At 32.9% G+C, this 26,309-nt stretch overlaps 1 protein-coding gene across 1 annotated transcript in view; it reads right to left on the bottom strand.

Annotated features, from left to right (window-relative positions):
* Nucleotides 1–3,140: 3,140 nt before the first annotated feature.
* LOC113523236 (connectin-like) overlaps nucleotides 3,141–26,309 on the bottom strand; it is a 27,754-nt gene continuing 4,585 nt past the window's right edge. Inside the window, 3 exon segments of the mRNA XM_052893625.1 lie at nucleotides 3,141–6,009; nucleotides 6,539–6,959; nucleotides 6,961–7,586. Of these exon segments, the coding sequence (XP_052749585.1) occupies nucleotides 5,207–6,009; nucleotides 6,539–6,959; nucleotides 6,961–7,566 (1,830 nt within the window). The 5' untranslated portion in view covers nucleotides 7,567–7,586 and the 3' untranslated portion in view covers nucleotides 3,141–5,206.

Raw genomic sequence — 26,309 nt, 5'->3', positions numbered from 1 at the left:
GGGTCACTGATCCCCTTCATCCTCACTTATCATCCCTCACTGGTACTCCGCCAGTGTATACCGATAGCGCGGTATTATCGTTTTTAATAAAAAGAATCGCATAAAAACGGAGTGATTATATTATTCTTTAAATTTTTCTATGGTCATATCTTTTGTTAAATGCTATGTAATAACTTTAAATCCCAACCTTTTAACCCTTCTTTGCATACTGGTGGAAATTTCCATCATAACATTGAATGCCTAAAACTTATATAAAAGACTAAGTTCACTTTAAGTTGATTGTGTCTAGATAATTGTTTAATGTCCATTGAAGAAAAAAAAAAACATAGCTTTTAAAACAAATTTATTGTTTTAACCGTTTTTCCTTTAATTTTAAACATGAATTATATCACTTTGATTATGCGACTTTGATTTCGCCAATAATTTTTTTTTTTTTTATACGACTTAGATTGGCAAATAAGCTGACGGTCCACCTGATGGAAAGTGGTAACCGTCGCCTATAGACATAAGCAGTACGATGGACATAACAGTACACACACATACTGTTTCGCCCATGATACTCCCCATGCGTTGCCATCCCTGAGGACTCAGATGTTATTTCTCTGTACCCTGTAAATTCACGCCATATCCCACCCTTCAAAATGAAACACAGCCATGCAAACACAACTGCTTCACGGTTGAAACACGAATGGGACAGAGGTGCTCAAGCAATCGACTTTTGTACAAAGTCTCTCTCTGGTAAATCATGCAAAGGAAGAGTTAATCTGAAATTTAATATACTTGTTTAAGTACTTACATTATTACCGTTTATTGTCTACGACGAACAATAACTCGTAATACTTACTTGAATTATCTCAATCCCTTTAGCAATAGGACCACCCTTTATTGTACCTTTGTCTTGTTCATTAATCATTTCAATTTATATGTATTCTTGGCCATGTAGTCCCTGTATAGAATAGGCCATCCCTTCCTTTGTCGTGGGTGTCGCAAGAGGCGACTAAGGAAGGTGAGGGATGGGCAGCAGCTTCCCTTTTAAAACATCTCTAAAGCCTAACTGCGGTTACAAATCCGCCTGCCAAGCGTGGCAAGATTTTTTTTTATACAACTTAGAATGGCAAACAAGCTGACGGCCCACCTGATGGAAAGTGGTAACCGTCGCCTATAGACATGAGCAGTACCATGGACATAACAGAGTATACTGTTACGCCCATGATCCTATATCTCCAACTAATTGCCATTCCTGAGGACTCAGGATGTTATTCCTCTGTACCCTGTAAATTCACGCCATATCCCACCCTTCAAACCGAAACACAGCCATGCAAACACAACTGCTTCACGGTTGAAACACGAATGGGACAGAGGTACCCAAGCAATCGACTTTTGTACAAAGTCTCCCTGTGGTAAAATCTCCTGAGTGGGTGGCTTATGTCCAGCAGTGGACAGTTAAAGGCTGATATGATAATGATGATGTTTTATAATTTTCCTAATTTATTTTGCCAAAATAATACTTTGTACAAAAGCAGTCTGCGATCACCTTTGTCCAACTAGTGTTTCTGTCGTATGAAATTCGTCGCTATGGACCAACTGACCTGCTTTCATCCTCACCTGTCATCTCTCACTGGTGCCCTGCCAGAGTATACCGATAGTGCGGCGGGATAACCACGCCATTTTCACATTAAAAAAAGAACACTATACAACTTATTTGCCGTGAAATCTAGAAAAGGTTTCATAATATTATAGATGTGTATATGTATGAGTGTGTATGTGTATATATATGTATGTATGTGTATGTGTGTGTATGTATGTATTTTGCATATATAAAAACGGATCAATTGTGTCATTACGCAAATGTGAAAACGATTCATAGCTTAACATAGATATAAATTTGATTATGTATCGACTGTAATTCAGCTGTACGTTTCCCAAAAAATAAATAAATAAATAAATAAAAAACACTTGAGCTTCTATCTTTGATAAACTTAATACAGAGTTAGTTATTTCATTTTTATTTTTATTACCTGTAATATGAGGATGAATTATCTGTAAAAACCAGCTGCGCCTATAAAAGTAGATTTTTATTACGTCAGTATCGGAATAGAATCTTAGTTCCCATGTCTGATATAGTTATAGTCGATTACTACATAACCAAACCATTAATTACCATATATCCACTATATATTGTATATATACTATTACTAGCTGACTCGGTAAACGTTGTTTTACCATATACATTATTTGGAGAACTATACATGAAAATTTATCGTACTACAATTATTATATTCGCTTGCTATCTTGCTACCCTATTGCGGAATATAAAAATCGCGATTAAAAAACGTGTTAAACGATTAAATATACGTGTAGTATATTATTAGCAATGGGGCTACTTATCCCCATTACTAACAATCCTCCCCCCCATTGCTATGTCATACCCAATCTGGTCAACCTCCACACGATCTCGTCTGGAAACCATCACGGTTAATTCCAGGTATTTTCGGAAACGGATAGGTTAACTGCCTTACCATCATCATCACCTATCTTCCCTAATTGACACCTCATGAACCGGTAGTACAAACGGAGCTACCATTCCATTATGACCTATCTTCTATACTTATAATAAATCTGTAGAGAGGTCAATTCTGTACATGAAATATATTTCCAAAATAACTATCAGGGGATAATTAGTGATCGATACTGATGCCAAAAATGCAATCAGTAAAAGTTTTGTCTGTCTGTCTGTATGTTCGTTATAGAAACAAAAACTACTCGACGGATTTTAACGAAACTTGGTACAATTATTCTTCATACTCTTGGGCAGGCATATACTTTTCATCACGCTACGTTCAATAGGAGCAGAGCAGTGAAGGGAAATGTGTCTGTTACATCAAAACCACTGAACCGTGAGGAAGGACATTTTACTAAAAACGACGGAAACGCGAACGAAGTCGCGGGCAACAGCTAGTTTTATAATAAATAAGAACTTATCATCAATGGTATATATTTTTTTATTTATTCATTCATTTGTTAATTTCTGCTCATTTCATATAAATTTATTGCAATAAATTTAGGTTGCCTACAAACATGTAAAATGGCAACACATATTAGCTGACCTCGCGTTGCAAGATTTCATGGATATAGATAGATAGATAGATAGATACTCTTTATTGTTTCCTCCAAAAGATTACAATAGTAAACTTATTATAAATATAAATAATTACAAGAAATAATCACAATGAGAAAACAATGGGCGACCTTATCGCTAAGAGCGATCTCTTCCAGGCAACCCTTCTTACTTGCCTTCAGCGGGCCTACTCTTGAATCTAATATCGATTCAATATCAATGACAATTTGTACTCCACTCATGAAACTGTTATTTCATGAGTACAGTATTTTTTTTTATACGACTTAGAATGGCAAACAAGCTGACGGCCCACCTGATGTAAAGTGGTAACCGTCGCCTATAGACATGAGCAGTAGCATGGACATAACAGAGTATACTGTTTCGTCCATGATACCCACCATTCGTGGCCATTCCTGAGGACACGGGTATTATTCCTCTGTACCCAGTTAATTCACGTACAGTACAAATGTACAGTATAAATGCATACATACAGTTAGGAATTACTTTAAAATTTGGGATCTGTTTGCAAAAGTTTGCACTGGCAAGTTGCACGCCTCTATCAAAACAGTATAGAAACATGTCGCTAGTATTTCAATTCGAGAGTACAAAACGTTTCAATTCCAATATCGATTTATTAGTATTTATTTCAAGTAGGGTTACTGTATCTGTAGATAGACCATTTACTCATTTGTCTTTCTAAAAATCTTAAAATGAAGCTGCAACGAGGAATGGTAAGGAATGACATAAATAAATTCACCCTGTGAAAAGTGATAACTTCGTCCACTAATATGATCAATACCATAATCATTGCATAATTCTCATGGTGTTACATGATGCTCTTCCTAAGGACGATGGTGTTATACTCCCGTACCCTGTAATTTCATTAGTGTGTCGTAATCTTTAAATCGAATCATAACCATGCAATTTACCAAAGAGAGACTTTATACAAAAGGCGATTGCTTGAGCACCTCTATCCCATTCGTGTTTTTACCGTGAAGTAGCTGTGGCTGCATAGCTGAGTTTCGATTTAAAGGGTGGGATATAGCAGTGAATTTACAGGGTATTGAGGAATAACACTTGAGTCCTCAGGAATGGCAACACTCATGTCTATAGGCGACGGTTACTACCTTTCTATCAGGTGGACCGTCAGCTTGTTTACCATTCTAAGTTGCATAAAAAAAATGCAAGCACACCTACGCTGCGGCAAATCTCCAATATATCTTATTCCATCAATAAAAGTAATAAACTCATTTTTTCTTTTCATTTATTTTCAAAGTTTTGATGGAATTCAAAATTATATAATTTTTTTTATCTTCTTATTTATTTTATGTCTTGTAGATATTAAAATTCTAATACTTCAAACGAATTTTAAACTATTAGTATTACAACTTGAGACACAGAGAAAATAGAATTTAAAATATCATTCTAAGTTCTAAGTAATTTTCAAACTGCAATTTCAACACTGCAATATACATGGCAGAGTTGGGAGTGCAAAGTTGCAGAGTAGTTCCATGAAACAGGCCCCTGGAGACCCACCATGCACTATTATTCCCAACCATTTCAAGTTACTAAATACAATAGTTTCACAGGTGTTTTTTCACGTTTACATATTTAGGAAATTTTATTCATTTACGAAATGTTACAGTGTTCATTAACAGAAGTAAACACTTTAATTATTGGTTAAGCTTATAATAAACATCTGTAAAAATATCTAGCTAATCGCATGGCAGCAGACAGCAGTAGTTGTAATATTATTTCGTGCTTAAACAACTTTTCAAAATCGTTTAATGGCCGTTTTACATGATAATATATTACCTGCTACAGTTTAATTTCTACTTATGTATTACTGTATTGTTTCATCTTTAGGATTGCCAACAAGATTATGGTCTTTGCATTGTACTGTTGTTTAGTTGATGTGATAAGTACATTATTATATTATCTTGCAAGTATTTGTTACCATTTTATTGCTAAGTTAAACAAAATTTCAATATCTTAATAGCAATTTATTTTAATGACTGTGAGATTGCAACTTATAATATTACTTACAATTATGTAGGTACTAATTAGCGCAAGAATACTTTATTTAGCTTAATACAAAAATAACCTAAAACTAAATATTAATGAGGTGAGCCACGGCACACAGCCAATATTTCTTTGCGCTTTATTAACTTTGGCTTCTACCTCTTCTTGATAACTTCTATGGGCTTTCAGTTTGTCTGGTTTAGCTTCATCCGAAGCCATGTCGCGGTCATCAAAATCTTTATTTTCAATAGGTTTAGCTGAAACTGTAGCCAAACGACTGGTGGTTGGACTTTGTTTCTTTTTATTCTCTCCATTAGTTACTATTATATCATTCGAAAGTCCTATTTTATTAACATTATCTGCATATATTACTGTGGCTACATTCTTTGTTGTACTTTCTATGATGGATGAATCTACGAAGCCTCGATCTAATTTGGACGTTTGAAATTGTGTCGTTAATATTGGTTTCACAGTACTTATTGATACTGTTGTAGATATAGGTTTTGGACTAGAAGTTACTTTGGTGACGATAACATTATTGTTATCTGTTACTGCTTGATTGTTGTCTACTGTAACAGTATAATCAGGACCAGTGCAGTTCAATAGATACCGTACATCAGTATAGAATAGAGTTCCATTTAGTTGCGTTTCATCGTAATATTCGTATTCTGCGTTTTGTGATTGTTGCTCTTCTTCTTCAATTACCTCTTCTTTTTTTTCTTTATCCAAATCCTTGTTCCATTCGTCACGTAGAGCGTCACTTGGTACACATTTTATATTTATAAGGCTATTTCTTAAAATTTCATTTTGAGTCTTATACTTTAACGATAGGAACCAATCTAGTTGACAGTCGCAAGGAAATTTGTTACCTGAAAATTAATAAAAATGTAAGTACATATAATGGAAATGCAATTTCGCAGTTACTGTGACATTTAAAAAAGTATTTCTACTTTGGAATTTAGAGTGTTTGAAATAAATCATTTCAGATAATTAACAGCATCATTCTGATGCGTAATTAGTGTATTACAATGATGATAATTCATGTCGAATATTAATTTCACTGCTAAGCACTAGTCTTTCCCCTTTAGAACCATTTTACTACCATAATTATCGCATTATCCAGATGGCTAAGAGTACTGACAAACTATAATTTATTTTGTTACCCTAGTCACGTATAATGTCAAATTTTTAATTCGCCACTTATCTTATTCTTGTTTTATCACTTCACGGATTATTAAGAATATATTTAAATAATTTATAAGTTATAATAAGCAGAAAAACTGATATCAGAATAAAAATTGTTTGAAAAGACTGCATTTAAATTCTGATTCATAGTTAGTACTATCAGAAATGGAATACCATCATCACAAACCAAAGCTATTTCTTAAATAATCTTACCATCAAAATCCAAGAAACTTGAGGAGCTATAAAAGTTGTTTATTATCGGAGTCATAACGTCTGCTTTTATTTTTTGGATCAGATTTTCTTTTAAACTTAAAGTTTTTAAATTCTCCAATCCCTCAAAAGTTCTTACATTATCAATGTTCATTAATTTGTTGTGAGCTAATGAAAGAGAATGTAATTTCCCAAGTCCATGGAATGCTTTTTCATCTAACATTTGAATTTGATTTCCATCCAAATTCAAAGAACGAAGATTCACGAGATGGATAAACGTGTTATCGCCAATAACTTCCAAACTGTTGCTACTTAAGTCCAATCTTATTAAGTTAGACAATCCAGAAAAAGTTTCACTATTCAAACTAAACAGTTTGTTTTTATCGATTTCCAATTCCTTTAGATTGGTTAAATGAACAAATGCCCTTATCATGTATTGTTGTTATTTTATTTCCAGTTAAAAATATTTTCTGAACTGATGGCAAGTCAACGAATACGTCTCTATTTATTTCTTCTATATCATTGATATCCATACTTATAATAGAAACATTCTTATGATGAGCAAATGCATTCTTTTCAAGTATTTTAATATTGTTATCCCTCACAATAATTTCTTCTAAGTTGGTTAAGTTAGAAAATGCAAAAGCTTCAATTTTTTCTATATTCCCATATTTGATAATTAGCCTAGCTAACGATTTGGTATGCTGTAAAGCTTTTGTGGGTACATATTTAAGAAGAATTCCTCTGGTGTTTGTTAGAGTAAGTTTAGTGGCGTTTTCTAGTACTTCAAATCCATCCCAACTAGGGTCATCTGGTTTAACACCTTCTGTTGCTAAATAGCATTCAGCGCTTCTAAATTGTTCTGGTTTGAGGCTGTTTCTTACACAGTAACAAAGAACCTTGTTCGTGCTATTTACCATAGATTCACATATTGATGTTCTCTCGATTTCTCGTTTTTGATGATGATACCACTTTGATTCCGCTAATGCCCATGATGCACATAACACTGTGAGTATTCGCAAAATCGCCATGTTGTCCTTTATGCCGGAATCTGTGAAAGAAATAAAAACACTATTTTAGTAATAAGCATGTACTCTATAACTATCTTTACGTATATACGATCTCCTTGGGTACCTCTTTCCATTCATGTTTCTACCGTGAAGCAGTTGTGTTTCGGTTTGAAGGGTGGGATGAATTTACAGTGAAATTACAATGTACAGAAGCACAATAACACCTTACTCCTCAGGAATGGCAACGAATAAACGCATTAAGGGGTTACCCTTAATGTTAATAGGCGACACAGTATACTCTGTTATGCCCATGGCATTGTTCATGTCTGTAGTCGACGGTTACTACTTACTGTTGTTTGCCTTTATAAGTTGTATAAAAAAAAAAACAATATTTGAAATAAGATCATCTAAATATAACAAAATGATGAATTGAATGACGAATTTTACCTAAACGTGGCCTTTGTGACTCATTTCGCTTGTTTGCTCAAATAGTCGAAGTTAAGCAAGCTATGTGATCTCATGTTTTATAAATATTTATTGCAAGCACTATTTAAGTCTCTATTTGTCTAGCTTTTATAGACATATTTTATTTTTTAGTATTTAATAGTATCTAAAGAAAACGCGTTCTTCGTTTTAAATACACATTTTCTATATTTTCGAATTGTAATTGTAAAAACAGATCTATTATATTTCAGTTTATATATATATATATATATATATATATATATATATATATATATATATATATATATATATATATATATATATATAGTATACTCTATATGTAAATGAAATAATTATCACTGGCAGTACAAGTAATCACAACGTGTATCAATATAAAATGTACTAATTACTTGCTCACTGCATCAATATTCGAAGTTCGAAATTTAAATTGAACATTCTTATTCATTTTTTCTTTATATTTAATCCAGTTTATTTGAAATTTAAATCTAATATGTGTCACATTAATTTTTTTTTTAATTTGACACAAAAATGTTGCCAGCACTATGGTATCTGCCTCATACAATTTATTGTTACAAATCGCGCTCCATTGTGAATTTACACTTAATTATCGATCTGTTAACGTTGTTAACGATCCCCTATTAGTTGTGAAATTGGAACACAGATACGTTACATCTCATTACCGCAATTATGTGTGATAAACAACTTAAGACTGAGCATTATCAGCAACTTCCGTTAAAACTATTTTTAAATATACATATATATAATGTTCTTTTATAATGTTTCTGTTGGCGACAGTCCTCCTATTATTTTTACCTTCACCTTTTTTAGATTTATATTTTATATTTTGAATATGTCTTTTGATACCTATTTTTTTTCCTTGATTGACATATTGTATGTATTGTGCTTGTCTCAAGAAATTAAACCGGTAAGTCTCTAATATTATTACTTTATTATTGTCGCTGGCCTCCTCTTCTAACAGCGCCGTTTATAGTTTCTTTTTTTTTCTGATTTTTATTTTTTTTTTTAATAGATATAGATGAAATGATAACTCATCATTTAAGAGCGTTCAAAACATTAGCTGAACGAAGTGTGGCAACTTACTTTAAAAAACATATTAATGATATATCTGATTGATTATTTAATACTCTAATAGCAAAGTTAAACGTAAATCGTACAATAAATACTCATTAAACTGTTACTGAACATTTTAATGTAACAAAAAAAGTATTTGAAAAATTCCAAAGCAAAATATAAAGCTAAATAAAAGGTGCTAAGTTTTTAGTGTCAACTTATTTTGAGAATAACGTTTTAGTCCTCTATCAGAGGACTTTTAAATAACGGATCAGATACATTAAAAAATATTCAGTTGTTTTTAAAAATTAACAGCAATGTTGCTTATTTATCAATCAATCTTATCTGCTGAACATAAGCCTCCCCCATAGACTAAGGAACAAGGCAAATTCCTTACGGTAATTTACCTTTGTGGGGATTTTGCCAGTAGTTGTCACACTTGGCAAGTGTGTTAGATTTAGGTGACGTTTTAAGAGGGTCACTTCTGCCCATCCCTCGACCATTCAGTTCCTTTGGTCCTCTTAAAACGCCCACAGGAAAGAAAGGGATGGCCTATTCTATACCGGGACCACACGGTTTACTTTATGAATATTTCTATTAACCAGTGGAAAATTAAAAAAAATCAGAAAAAAAAAACAGGTAAATTTTTATATACATAAATACAAAAAGTTGGAAAGTTGTCGCCTCAAAGATAGCGACAGAAATCACTTATTAAATAAAAAAAATAAAATAAAAAAAACTAGTGGAAAATGAAACGCTGAAGACAAAGGTCAATAACAAAGTCATGAACAGAGTAATATGAAATAACTGAAAGGGATTTTGAATAGTACCCATTGATAGTAATTTATTCTGTCAGCTCGACCTCCATGCGGTTTCCCATAGTGTTTAATTTCTAATGGATTGATCACGTTCTGACTTGCTTACATCCTTGCCTATATTTAAAAAAAAAAAAAAGAATTTTAGAATTTTTGCAACCACTTGTATCTCTTCGTGTAATGTTTTATAACTATAATTTTGTAATTATGTAAATAAATATAAAAAACACTAGTGGAACTATAAAAGTGGTATCATTTTGGAGTACGTCGTCTACATTATTCATACTAATATTATCAATGTCAAAATGAGTTTGTTTGTTTGTTATCACTTTAACTGTTTAATCAATTACTATGAAATTTGGTATACACATAATATATAAAGATGTACATAGTTTTTTTTTTAATGTCAGTTATTGAACGTATCCCTATATAACCCCTTTAATAAGTTGCTAACTCTCAAACAAAGCTCTTAATATAATTAATATATTATTCTCAATTTCGTGTATAATATAGTATATGTCATGTATATGTAAGTATATTTGTTATTCATATATATATTTATCCGTTTATATATGTAATTTTAGTATGTATATATATCAATAATTACTAGTACCGCATTCGAGTATTTTGACACTTCCCTATGGTTGACTGGGAGAGAATGCTTTTAGCATTAAGTCCGCCATGTACACATATTTGTACTAATGATTAAATACATAAAAATGCTCCATCGCCACATTTATGTTATAAACGAGACAAAATTCAGTTAGTAAATTATATGAACGTAAAATGTAATAGACCCTTCAAGTTTCTCGTTTAAGAGATTAGAGTGAGATTCACTCTCCAATCATAATCGCTTCGAGTTAATTTTGTGAGACTCGTAAACCTTCCCGTTATAGGTGCTGGATGCAAATTTTATATCCTCTGAATATAAAAATCCGGATTGTTTGTCTGTCTTTGCATCTCTTTAGGTTTTTTTTTTTTTATATTTCTTGAAGAGAAAAACAATTTGATGGTGTGTCCAATGAAAAATTATAATTTCTACCTTTTTTTTTAAACAGAAATAATAAAATAGATTCAAATGCAAATATTTATTTTGTTAATAAAAATAAGCTTGTTTACAAACTCTTTTAAATGGTCATCTCCTACGATTTAACTGCTTAGCTTTTAGACCCCCATGTCTGAGATGATAAAAGTGATGGTGATAATTAAATATTACACAATGTAATCAGCATACCTAATGACTTGAAACTTGAATATCTACAATTGTTTGTTATAGTAATATTTATGTATGTATATATTTATCTATTTAATATATTATGTGTATGTTTAAATTAGTCTGATTTTATGTTTATAATATATGATTATATTAAATATTAATTTTTATATACCTTTAATTCAATAATGCACCACTACTTATTTCTCGGTATGCCCAATGGTTGACTGATAGAGAACACCATCCGGTGTTAAGTCCGCCATATGTACATAATTTCACTGTGCATTAGAGTTTAAATAAATAAATATGAATTACATATTATATAAAATATCAATAAATTTTAAAAAAGTTTTTGGCTCCTGTTTATACAAAAAAATCTAGATTGGATCTAGGCTACAATAATCTATCAATCTGTCCAAACTTTATAAATAATCCTAAGACTCACGCCTTTTCCCTTTTGGGATCAGCAGGTGAAGTGATCAATTATGTCTAAGAATCTAAAACATTGATATTTATTGCCCCTATTTATTTTTATAACGGACAATTCTTGGAGACAAGTTTATATTGGAAAACTAATCCGTTTAATAAGGCGCCAACTCTCAAACGAAGCTTCTAATCCTGCTTATTTTTAAAAGTCAGCGCTCGTGTCTCTTAATTAATTAGTACTGTTTTAATCCGGCCTTCTTAAGGGACTTGTTTCATCGACTTACTAACAGCGACATGTTTCAACATGTCTATTAAGACCAGAAGGAGACTTTGTACAAATGTCGATTGCTTGGGTACCTCTGTCCCATTCGTGTTTCAACCGTAAAGCAGTTATGTTTGCATGGCTGTGTATCGGTTTGAAGGGTGGGATATGGCGTGAATTTACAGGGTACAGAGGAATAACAACTGAGTCCTTAGGAATGGCAACGCATGGGGGGTATCATGAGCGAAACAGTATACTCTGTTATATACATGGTACTTGCTCATGTATATAGGCGACGGTTACCACTTTTTATCAGGTGGACCGTTAGTTTGTTTTTCATTCTGAGTTGTATAAAAAAATCAAAAACAAAAAATATAAATCAAGTAGGGGGGAGAGGGGATTGTTAGTAATGGGGATTAGTAGCCCCATTGCTAGTAATATACCCTGTTAAGTCAACCTCCTCGTAGTTCGCCCTGGAAACCATTGTGATTGATTTATTCATTACGACGGGCTAACTGACCTGCCTTTTCATTCTCACCTATCATCCCTCACTGGTGTTCCGCCAGCGTATACTGTTCGCGCAGGCGGGATTACCATTCCATTATCATCCACTAAAAAATAAAACACCCCCATTGCTAGTAATATATATTATCAGGTCGACCTCTACGTGATTCCTTCTGGAAACCATCGTAGAGTTGAATTCATCACAATGGACCGATTGACCTGCTACATTCATCCTCACCTATCATCCTTCACTGATGCCACGCCGATGTATATCAACAACGCAGGCGGAGTTAGTAAGTTAGAAATCCCTACCTTAATCCCACAATATTTAAACTTCATGAGACAGATGGTCTGACACATGTATGTGTCATGTTTTCTTAATCTGCTTTGTTTGTATTTACAGATTTACACTGACGCGTTCCTGCTGACGAACACGGGATGGCCGAATATTATCGCTTCCGGTTACAATGTGACTTATAAGTTACAAGTAATCAGTACATCCGGTCACGTTAGTTACAAATAATTATAGTAAAACACATCTGCTCCACGGTAGAAACACGAATGGGACAGAGGTACCCAAGCAAACTTTTGTACAAAGTCTCCCTCTGGTGAAAATATCTATAATAGTTTTTTTTATGGATGCTAATGGAATGGTAGGGGGAAGGGATTGTTAATAATGGGATTTAACAGCCCCATTACTAACAATATATCCTATCAGGTCGACCTCCACGTGGTTCCCCCTGGAATTCACTGTGGTTAATTCATGTCAAATTCGTCACGATGAGCTATCTGACCTGCTTTCATCCTCATCTGTCATTTATCATTGGTGCCCCGTCAGCGTATACCGACAGCGCAGGCGAGGTCACCATGCCATTATCGTCCATAAAAAAAAAATTATACTGTTAAAGACAGTATTATACTGTTTTTTACTACATTATACATTATGTAGGGGTGGGGGACCCGCGTTAGCGGTATACACTGGCGAGGTACCAATTAGAGATGATTGATAAGAATAAAAAGGCAAGTCAGTTAGCCCATCATGATAAATCCCACAAGAATTAATCACGATAGTTTCCAGGGGAGACCGCGTGGAGGTCGACCTACTACGTATATTACTAGCAATTAGACTGTTAGATCCTCCCCGAGTATAGTACTTTACCGAGAGGGGGAAGGGATTGTCAGTAATGCGGACTGCTAGTTCCATTGCTAGCAATATAGCTTGTTAGGTCGACATCTACGCGGTATTCCTTGAAACTTATCATGCTGAATTCTAAGTATATTAATCACGATAGGCTAACTGACCTGCCTTTTCATTCTCTCCTGCCATCCCTCACTGGTGCCCCGCCAGTGTATACCGTTAGCGTGGACAGAGTTGCCATTCTATTATCATCCATTAAAAAAAAAAGTACTTTACCGAAATAATGTGTGTGTTAAAACATGTTTTTAGTTATAACGAATTTTCTCAAACAAGTAATTATTTATTTATTTATTTTACACTTTATTGCACCAAGTAAAAAGAAAAATAACAAATACAGTAAATATTAATGAGAAGCGATACAAAGGGATCACTAAAAATCGAAAGATCCCTTAGTCATTCATGGCGGTCACGTGTTTTAGAAGTGTTGTTCCATCATTAATGGTGTCACACACTTGCGTGCACCCATAAATCCATTTTGGTATTGGTTTCGAAACGGAACTTAATAACAAAGGACGGAAATGAGAAATAAATGCAAAGTGTATATAAGACGAACGCAAATCGATATCCGTGGAAGGAGTTTTTTATTGGCTATCGTGTCAAAGAACGTCATACGCACATCTCTATGTATGTATGTATGTTCATTCATTGTTATCTACTAGTCCAATCCCACGGGATTTCCGGCTTAACTACAATTTATGTCCTTTATTTTTACGTAAACAACAGTTATTTTTTTATTTTTCTTTTACACTTTTGCATCAAAGAAAAAATAATAATTACAGTAAATGTAAATGAGAAGTGGTACAAAAGGCGGCCTTATCGCTAAGCAATCTCTTCCAGACAACCTTTGGGTAGAGGACATTGAGAAAAAGATAAAGCTCTACTTGACAAGATATATTGCTAGCAATGACTGGTAGTCCGCATTACTAAAAATCCCTTTCCCCCACCGGTATCCATATTACCCATTTGCTATTCCAAATTTCATAAAAAACATGTTTATCCCTCATGCATTGTTATTTTTAAGAACTAAAGTGTTATGTCTCAATATTTTGTAATTTTGTTATTTAGGAGTAATTTTAATCGATTAAAAATGTAACTAAGGATTGGTGACATGATAGACTTGATGTCATATTTTTTTTACTACCTACAGGAACCTGTCCATGGAATCCAGTACACTTTTAATTAGCTGCAAATAGAGCAAACATCAGCCTAAGCCTCGTATATAAAAGCCTCTATTGAATCTAGGGTTGCCAACTTTTTTTACAAGAAATAAAGTATACTTAGGTCTGAGACGAGTATTAATCAGTATTTTAGTAAAATGAACTGTATTTTATTTAATTAATGTTTTAAATACATATTTTTAGAGCTTCTTGTACAACTTATTAATTTACAGTGTTTTTTAAAAACTTCATAGATCTCACCACAATTATAACTATAATTAAAATAAATGAAAAGCTCTCTTTTTATTAAAAATAACCTACACTGAGTGCCCTCTGATTAAATAAAAAAAATGTGTAAGCATCTAAGTCTAACACTTATAGTGTTAAGAATTTTGATGCTGAAAACAATATTTTGTATACCTTTTTTTGTTCAACAGTAAAAAGCATAATGTAGTAAAAAACAGTATAATAGTGTCTTTGACAGTATAGTTTTTTTTTATGGACGATAATGGAATGGTTACCCCGCCTGCGCTATCGGTATACGCTGACGGGGCACCAGTGATAAATGACAGATGAGGATGAAAGCAGGTCAGATAGCTCATCATGACGAATTTCACATGAATTAACCACAGTGGATTCCAGGGGGAACCACGTGGAGGTCGACCTGATAGGATATATTGTTAGTAATGGGGCTGTTAAATCCCATTATTAACAATCCCTTCCCCCTAAACAGTATAATTGGCAACCTTAATTGAATCCGACACGAGTCGGGAATTCCCAAATTTAACGTGAATAAAGTCGATATAAAAATTATAAAGCAAATAAAGTTTTTAGGTAAGTATGCATTCTTAGAACGCTATTATATTACTAGATTTAAATTTATTTATTACTAGTGATCCGGCCCGGCTTTGCACGAGTAGATAAAATTTTTGAAAACAATATATAGCCTGTGTTACTAGTTGATAATTCAACATTCTATAAGTAATATAATTTTTAAAAATAGTTGAGTAGTTTTTGAGTTTATCCATTACAAACCAACCAAATAGTCAAATGTTTCCTCTTTAAAATTCTTATTAACATTACAAAAGTGATAGTTTATTTGTTTGTCACCTTACAGCGTCTTAACGGCTTAACCAATCACTATGAAATTTGGTATACCCGTACTATGAATTTTGAACGGCTTAACCAATCACTATGAAATTTGTTATGTCCATGGTACTGCTCATGTCTATAGGCGACGTACTATAAGGGGATGGAGAAGGTAGATACTTTTTATTTTTATTTTTTTATTTGCAATAAATAAATTGAATTGAATTGAATTTATATTTGAGGCGTAAATAGTTTTTATATTTGCTCGGTTTTTACATAAAAAATAATTATACTATATATATATATATATATATATATATATATATATATATATATATATATATATATATATATATATATATTTTATATTTTATATTTTACATTACCTTACCTTTTATATAATTGGAAATTTCGCTACCAAAAATCATCGCGCGAAATTGAAAAACTAAATCGAAGTAATTAAACATTGATGGAGCTGACGGCTGGGCGGCTCGTCAAATAAATTCTTATACATAAATAAACCGAAATATACCGCGCCAAACTTTCAGGATGTAATGGAAGGAACTTACTTTATAAAATATTCCAAATAAGTTTTCTAGTTTCCTTTAGTTGGTACATTGAAATAGGTTTCTAATTAATTTTTTTTTTGGGCCTACCTATAAGAAAAATCAGTTATTTACAAACTAAATAACAGCTTTTTTTTCATGGACGGTTTTTTTTTTAATGGATGACAATGAAATGGTAACCCCGCCTGCGCTATTGGTATACACTGGCGGGGCATATATGGTCATTTACGATGATGATGATAGTTTTGATGAAAACACCTATACTTTGACTTGTATTTTTGTGTGTATGTTTGTAACGAATAAACTCAAAAACTACTTAGCCAATTTAAAAAATTCTTCCACCATTAGAAAGCTACATTCACTCTGAGTAACATAGGTCATATTTATTACTAGAAAAGATTAGGTGTAAAAAAAAATGTTATAAAATATGTTTCGTCGCGTGCGCTGCGGAAACTATTGGTGATAGAACAAAAGTATGTTCTACAATATTGAAGAAAATATCAATAACTACAAAAAACTTCCGATATTATATGACCAACTATTGCCGTATGTCACATATATATATATATATATATATATATATATATATATATATATATATATATATATATATATATATATATATATATATATATATATATATATATATATAAAGGAAGGACGGAGTGGTCCATTTTATGCCGGGACTATACGGCGATTATTACATGAAACATATGTATGCAGGCACCTAATTTACATTGTAACGTTAATTTTATTGTTCTTTCTTTTATCTCCTACTATTAATTATTGTTTTTATTTTTATTTTTGGATTGTATAATTTCAGTGGTATATATTTTGTTTAATTATTATTTAAACACATATCGATTAGGAGCCTGGTGATCTGTACTACAGGTTTTAACCTATATCAGACACCAGCTACTCACAGCAGAGTTTCGTATTATATTAATTTTATAATATATTTAAATTGTTTGTGAAGAGACATAAATATATTATATTAAATATATTATAATATTGAATAATGCCTATAATTTTTACATTAATGTATGACTACATAGGTACTTAAACACCTACGGGTTGCAATCTGATGTCATGATAATCTGATATCGGATATTCGGTCTTTATTTAAGTCCAATTGACAACCTACGCTACAATTTGTAAGAAGATATATCAGTTAAAACCCGATGATTACCGCATAATATTATTGCAAGCGATAATATAATATACAGGGTGATATTAAACCGTCAATGATATATAATAACTTTTCAAATTAGTGTGTGTGTGTGATTTAGTTTTTTAATTTTTAATTAATTTATTTATTCATTAGTACATATTTGTGTACTTAAAAAAATTTAATGTAATGTAAATGTAATGTTTATGTATTTAAAAAAAATATTCAAATAGTAATTTATATTAAATATTTTTGAAGAGGTACAATTAAGTTCCCTAAGTCGCCTCTTACAACACCTACGGGAAAAGATGGCTCATTCTACGCCAGGACCACACAGTAACATACCCATATATACGTTCATATACGCATTCTATGCTGGGACCAAACAGTAAAATATATATGTATACTTGTATAAAAATAACAAATATAAAATATTAATATGCTGATCACAATAAAGGAAGGATTGGCCAGTTCTATGGTGGGACCACGCTAACAAATTAATCTTATTATATAAGTATATAATGCATACGTATATAATAATAATCCGTATACTAATATTACTATTAACAAATCCTTTGGGTATATCGTCATAATCGTAGAATACTGACGGATCAATATATTTAATACTAGCGGCCCGGTACGTGCTTCGCTACATATAAAGAGAAATAATAAAAAATATATATATTTTATACATTTGAACAATTCTGTCAACACTGAAAAAAGTTTCAATTTGACAGCACAATCCCCATCTTAAAAAAGTTTGAATTTGACACAAAAATCCCCATTAACAAAATGATCCGCCATTTATTGAATTCATTTGTTACAAAAAATGTGATAAATGAAGAACCGCTCGACCGATTTTGTGCAAACTTCACATAAACCATCTACTAAATAGTCCGAACAAAGCCTAAACATTTGGTTTGTATAGGTGAGCCCGTTCTTGAGTTATATTTGTCAGATCCGTCAGTATTCTACGACTATGACGATATGTTAGCTTAGCATCGCAAGCACAGGTCTCCCGCCCAAATGTCAAGCCGTGAATTAATGCGAGACATCTGGCGTTGCCACTGAAATATATTTTTTTAAATGTGTGTCGGTAAATTACATTGTAAACACCACCTGTGTATATGGCTGTTTGTTTTATGGCGGGAGAAGCCGCAGCCGACGTAAACTTCTTGTATCTATTTCCAAGCGATTTTGAAAAAGAGGTCAACAACTTGACTGTATCTCTTTTGTGTGCTACACTTTTATTTCACACTTTGTTATTGTCATTTCTGAATCGTATTTGATGATTCTTTTTCAAGCTAAATGATTGGTTATTACTTCATCTATTAGTTTACAGAGTACAATGTAAGGAGAACCAACATGGAATATGTTTGTCTTAATCCTGTACTAATATTATTAAGATTGATGTTGGATTTTTGTAAAAAATCTAATAATGTCCCATATTCGTTCACGCTAATCCCCGAAATTGCTTATGCATTTTTAAAGATTCTTTTGTGTTCTTTAATGATTCCTTTGTATTATTTACTCTAACTTTAGAGATAGTTATAAGAGATATTAAAGTTGTGTACACAAAAAAGAACCGGTTTGTGACAAAATCAGTTAATTTGATCAAAAAACCAAATTACTGCATCGATTCTGATTAAATTTCTATGGGTCAAATCTATAAGTATATCCTTTCAAATAAAAAAAGAATTTTCCAAATCGGTTTTCAACTGAGGAAAGAACCCTATAATTTTGTTAGTTCTGAAACAAGCATAAAAATATACAACCTAATTGAGATCCTTCTTTTCGAAGTTGATTGAAAACTAAACTACTAAATCGATTTTAATAATTTTTTTATGGGACCAATCTGTAATATATACTTTCAAATAAAAATGGAATCCCATTTAACTGAATGAGGTCTAAAATTCGATTCTCGATCGGGGTAATTTTGGAAACGAACTTTGTATCGTTATGTGTTCCCATTCGTTGCCCGGTTTATCATAATTCCTAGCTTGAAGACCAGGCGACCGTTAAGATCGTGTGACAGTTAATTATATTTTCAAACATTTTCATCGTAAATTTTAAGCAGATACACCGAATCGAAAATTCGCCGAAGTCAATTAAACTCTATTGAGCTTAATTTAGAACCAAAATTGACACACAAAGTCAAGCTATCTCGCATTTAAATTCACCAGAGGGAGACTGAACTAAAGTCGTTTACTTTAGTAACTATGTCCTATTCGTGTTTCTACCGTGAAACAGTTGTGTTTGCATGGGTGTGTTTCGGTTTGGAGGGTGGCACATGGCAGTGAATTTAAAGAGTACAGAGGCATAACACTTTAGTCCAGAGGAATGGCAATGATGATGATAAAGTTGTGGAGGCTAAAATGAACTCACTTTCACATTTATAATATTAGTATGGATTATTATTAGGCTCTTAATAATTTAGAAAATGTTTTGACAAAATTGAGACCGAAATTCATATCTGCTTGATAAATTAATAAACAAAATAATGGCGAACACTTAATTTTGTCTGTGAGTGTACTTAACCTTTAAAACATTGGTAAAATTATATTTGTCTCGTCGTATTCTTGATAACAGAATTTCGAAACATTTGTATTAATATTTTATACATGCACAAAATAAATTGTAACAAAAAACTTACGTGACTCTTTTAGATAAAGGTCCATTAAATGAATCATACAGTATTGTTTGTGATAAAATATGGCTGCCTTCGAATGTTTGGAAATATATGTATTTCTTTTTCTTATTTTAATGAAAACTAGATTTCATTTCGTTCTCTAAAATGGGCATATTAAAGTTTCTTCAAAATCGGCAACTCCTAATAGTGCAGGTGTCAACAGTGACTATTTACCATCAGATGTGCTGAATCACAGTGCAAGTACAAAATAATATAGATAGAATTTAAATATGTGTGTGTAAAAATATTTTCAAGATTTCGACAAGGAATATAAAACTTCTCTGGCCGGAACCGCTACTGATAAATAAATACTCTTTATTGTATCCTCCAAAAGATTACAACAGTAATTATATATAGTATAGTACTTATTATAGATACAAACAATTACAAGAGATGATCACAGTGAGAAAACAATGGGCGACCTTATCACTAAAAGCGATCTCTTCCAGGCTCACCTTTGGATGGAGAGGAGTAATTATAAACAGTTTGATCGGAGGCACGGTGAAAATTCTATTATTCCTACTGAAAATGTAAACAAACACTCACAAACATAGAGCACCACGTCTGTATAGGGTCAAACACATTGAAGTAGATAATTGGAGGGGCATGCCATGTTAACGTTGACAATATATATCTTTTTTATACGACAGTCCAAAAAAGAGTGTAATGTTTTCAAAGTGCATGTGTGTATATGTATGTGACTTTCTTTATTACATTATAACATCAAAATACTTGGACAGATTTGTATGTATGGGATTTCGTTAGAATTCTTAGATCATCCCGAGTCATATAAGTTTTTTTAATGGTTGATAATGGAATGATAACCCCACCTGTGACGGTATACACTAGCGAGCAAGTATGATAGGTGAGAATAAAAAGGCAGGTCAGTTAGCTCATCGTGATGAATACACCTGGATATTAGCACGATGGTTTCCAGAGAAGACCAAGTGGAAGTCGACCTGACAAGGTATATTGCTAGCAATGTAACTGGCAATTCGCATTACTAACAATCCCATCCCCGCCCCTGGAATCACATTGGTATTTGACTTTTTTTAAACGATCCCTTTTTGCCAGCGCAAATGTATTTTTAATTTTACAAATAAAAAAAAGGATTATAAGGTTTCATTTCTCAAATAACAAAAAACATTATAAGCTTTTATCATTTAAAAATAAATAATTAGACGAGTGGTTAATTTTGCGTATCGTTTTTCACCGTTCGCTGGCCCTCAAAGCGAATTTGGGCCTCCAACAATATGAGCCTCGCTGATTCATCAATTACGGAACTTTTTAACGAAATGCCAGCATTTCGGGTTAGCCAAACATTGGATATTGATGCATCATCTTTTCTAGTACATTTATCCGGATTTAGTGGATTACATTAATATGTTTTACAACGTTATTTTTAGTACATACTCGGACATTAAACATTTGGTCGATTGATTTATTATTTTTATTTATTTGTTTAAACTTTAATTCGCAGTAAAATTCTATGTACATTTGGCGAGTTTAACACCGGATTATGTTCTCTACCAGTCAACCATTGGGCAAACTGATCAATAAATAGGCGGTGCATTATTGAATAGAGGAAAAATAAAGTAATACTTCATATATTTATACAATTTAAACATATAATTAGACTAATATAAACATACAGATAATGTGTTAAATAAATATCTACATAAATAAATAAAATTTTTATTGGCTTCCGAAAAGAGGTTCCGAAATTGGGCTATTGAAGTTTTGAAATTTAAATTGACTTAAAATACACATAAAAAATATCAAAAATTAAACTATGTACTTTATTATATATTTATTAGTTAATATTTAGTAAAAGTTAGTACTAAAATGGTTTACAAACTTTTCACATCGTTTTGATTCAATAAGATGTATGATTATTTAAAAAAAAAATTGCGAGTTACTATATTACGCGATTAAATCGTCAATTCTAAAACGACTTTGAGATTTTCATTTTTTAATCGATAGACTTTACTCCCGTATGGGTTCCATATTATTATTATTTTTTACAATTAATGCTAATGTTTTTATTAGCTTTAATTATTATTATTTTTTTATAAAGAAAATTCCTAAATCTAATGTCCTTATTCATAAAAACGTCAAGCTGCTCATAAACTTATTTTAGTATTTTTCTTTTGTGTTAAATTTTTAATTTGAAAGACAGGTTATGGAATAAACTCCCTGCCGAGGTTTTCCCAAAAGATTACAACTCTTCAAAAGGGGATAAAGAGGTTTCTTCAGGGTAATTCACCCTTAAATTAATTATTATTAAAATTAATAATTACGAATGGAGAAATAAACAGCAGCGTCTCTCTTAATACATTACCAAAAGCCTTACTGCGGTTGCCAACCCGTCTGCCAAGCGTGTCAAAAATAGCAATGGAATTGGTTGTTCGCATTACTAATAACCCAAAAATAAATTACTAATAGGGGGGGGGGGCTCTTATTCGGAAAGGTTATATCCTCACTTAACACATAGGATACTTTATATACTGATAAACTCGAGCAAAACAGTGGGAGGCAACTAGTTTAAAACATTAGTAGAATTAAAAAAAAAGTAGAATTGCAATGTTCATATATATTACCGAATTCAAAAGGCGACTTTAAATTCGAATTTGTTGAGTTTGGAATCTGTTGGGAAGTTTTACAATTATACGGTCGATTTGCAAATGAAAAGGAAGAGATCGTGACATCAAACACTTTGGAAAAAGCGGTGGGAGGGGTGAACTTAGAAACGCTTTGGAAAAAATTGTAGAGGGGAAATCTGTTGAAACCGATATTCAATGTGCTGTTTTGTAGACCCGGAAATAAAGTAGTACGTTTATAAAAATACAAATTTTGAATGTATCGAACCCTTGCCCCCCCCCCCCCCCCGTGCGATCGTACGTTCAGCAGTGGATAGCTAACGGCTATCATAAACATAATAAATGCAGATTCGTTGAAATCTAATATACTCGGTAAAATATGAACATGTTTATAGGCCTCTGCCTATACCTCTGCCTATCTTATTATAAATTACAGTTGTGAAGATCATCATTGTGTATGGTATTGTAAGTATCCTTGGCAATAATATAAACTAGCTTTTACCCACGGCCTCGTCCGCATATCCGAGATATGTCTAAATATATATGGATGAAAACTAAAGTAAAATAAGTCTCCCCCTTTTCGCCAGTAGTTGCCACACTTGGCAGGCGAATTGCCAACCGTAGTTAGGCTTTGGAGAGCTAAGAGGAAAGCTGCTGCCCATCCCTCCCCCCCCTTAGTCGCCACTCACGACTCTCACGGGAAAGGATGAGGTGGCCTATTCTATACAGGAACCACACAGGATCTACGCCGAGACCACACGGGACAGAAGAAAATCTTTAGTTAACATTTATTAACTAAAGATTTTCTTCTGTCTAAGTGTGAGTGCTTGTACTAAATTTTAAGAAAAGGTCAATCAAGGTCAAATCGGCAAATGCAAAATTTAAATGTGATTCACTCAAGTATCCAATTCTGTATTTGATGGACGTTTTTAGATCGTTATAATGTAAACATTACTTTATAGATTCACCGTGAAGTGATAAAATTAGAATTTACACATTGTCGTGTGGGCGGACAGTTCTTTTCTCGGATTTCCTGAAGGTGCAGCTCGCTGAAACGTATTTATGACTTCCAGAGGTTAGTTTTTTTATACAACTTGAAATAGTACACAGGACATTGTATGCCGGTCAAACATCTTGCGATCACACATCGATGAGTGTCACAAACTTGTATCTGAAATCGAAACTTCACTCGTTCAAGTTTCGAGCAGGGACAAACACAATCTTGTCCAATTCATCCCTAAGAGAAGACAAGTTTACGTATTCACCGCAAATAGATGCCATTTCTCCTGTTTCAAAACACTCCCCTTGTTATTAAATAACACGCCTGTATAATGATATTGTAAAAACCAAGCCTGAACTTGATATTCACAACGATAGTTACTTTATGTTCATGTTCTAAATAAAAAAGTTGATGTACCTCGCCATTATATTATATTTTATTTATTTATAATTTAATTTAAATTCAATTGAATTAATATAATTAAAATTGCTATCATTTGTTTATATTGATAATAACTTTATCCATTTATTGATATTTAATAATTTAATTGCATTTTAATATTTCTCAAACACAAAACACGCTATAGTTGCCCCTAAATGCAAAAGTTAAACCTAGTCCACTAATGTATTGTATTGAAATGCTTCGCTGTATCTTATGTTAGTGATCCTATAAATCAATAATTTAGTCGAGTCTGGGGTTCCTTGGCGTTAATATTGCCAGCCATGTGTTGATAAGTCCAGTTTTGCGGTCATTTAAAAGAAAAAGATAGACTCCAAAAAGTGTAGTCAGTAGAATGAGACGGTATTTAACGCCGGTACATCACTTGCAGTTGTATAAAGCTTAAGGTAGTTAAATATGGAATTCTGTTCTCATCTCTAGGCTGAAGCACCAGAATACCAGCTTCTTCTATGAGACTGCCTTTATTGTCGGACGGCGCAAGTTATTGATGATCAGCGCTTGAAACTGCGTAATGACATCGCATCTCTATGCATTTTTTATCAAATGTATCATGAGAGTGTTCTGAGTTGTTCGATTTATACCTACTACTGCATTTCACAATCGTACAACCCGCCACGAACTAAAAGTCCATCCTAACCAGCTATGAGTGGGGGGAAAGGGATTGTTAGTAATGGAAAGTGAGAATCCCATTGCTAGCAATATACCCAACCAGGTCGACCTCCTCGCGGTTCCCCCTGGAAACTATCATGGTTAATTTCTGATAAATTCATCATGATGGGCTAACTGGCCTGTTTTCATTCTCATCTATCACCCTTCACTGGTGCTCCGCCAGCGTATCCCGTTAGCGCAGGCGGGGTTACCATACCATTTTCATCCATCAAAAAAAAACCAGCTATGAGTGGCGATCTTCCACTGTACGTTTTTCAAGGCATTCTCTTCCACGCACAACCACTCTTTAGAATCAACTTCCAGCATCAGTTTTTCAGAATGGATACGACATCATAACCTTCAAGAAAAGTTGGGGGTGCTCAATAGGGTGAGACGGTATTTCACGCCAGAAAACCGCCTAAAACTGTATAAAGCTCAAGTGAGGCCACACATAGAATACTGTTCTCTCACTCAATCACTCACCTGTGGGCTTTTCCGTTAGATATTCAAAGTCGGGCAGCTCGAATTGGACGATCGGCGTCTTAGTCACTCGACCATCAGAGATGTTGCATCTCTGTGCATCTTCTACCGAATTTATAATGTTCGTTTTCGTTGATACCTGCTGCAGATTTTCACCATCGTACAACCCGCCATAAACTAAAATTTCATCCCAACCATCTGGACGAGTTCTCCACCGTGCGTTTTAAAAAACAATCACTCTTTGGAATCAAAAGCAGTATTTCCGAACCGATACGACAACATAACCTTCAAGAAAAGAGCATATTCCTTTTTAAAAGGCATTGCAATGCCGTAGACCATGGGCTTCATACATCAGGTGAGTGCTCGTTTGCCCCCTGTGTTGTAAAAAAAAAAAAAGCCTTTACGAAAAGGGCATACTCCTTTTAAAAACCGCCAGAGCTCCAGAAATTCTTTTAATATCGCGGGTACTCATGGGCGACAGTAGTCACTTATCATCAGGTAAGCCGCATGTTCGTTTGTTATCTGTAAGCCGCATATATATATATATATATATATATATATATATATATATATATATATATATATATATATATATATATATATATATATATATATATATATATATATATATATATATATATTTAAAAGGTTTATGTGTCGGGACAACTAATTCATTCATTCTCTTTCAGCCAGCTCTTTCTAGATCTAATGTTTCCTATATCTGTCTCATGTGGTATTTCTCGGTCTTCCCCTTCCTTTTATACTCTCTATTTTTCCTTCTAGTATGCTCTATAAAAAATCGGTACGTCGTATTAGGTGGCCCAGCATTTTGACTTTTCTATTCTCTATTATTTTTATTAATGTTCTTTTCTCATTTAACCTTTTTAAGACTTCCTCGTTTGTTACTTTTTCTGTCCAGTTTATCCTTTCCATTCTCTTCTATGTTCACATTTC

This window comes from Galleria mellonella, unplaced genomic scaffold (genome assembly GCF_026898425.1).
Source record: "Galleria mellonella isolate WM207_F2 unplaced genomic scaffold, CSIRO_AGI_GalMel_v1 utg182, whole genome shotgun sequence".
NCBI classification, from domain to species: Eukaryota; Metazoa; Arthropoda; class Insecta; order Lepidoptera; family Pyralidae; genus Galleria; species Galleria mellonella.
Note: the sequence above shows the minus strand (reverse complement) of the source record. Positions and strands in the feature narration are given on the sequence as shown.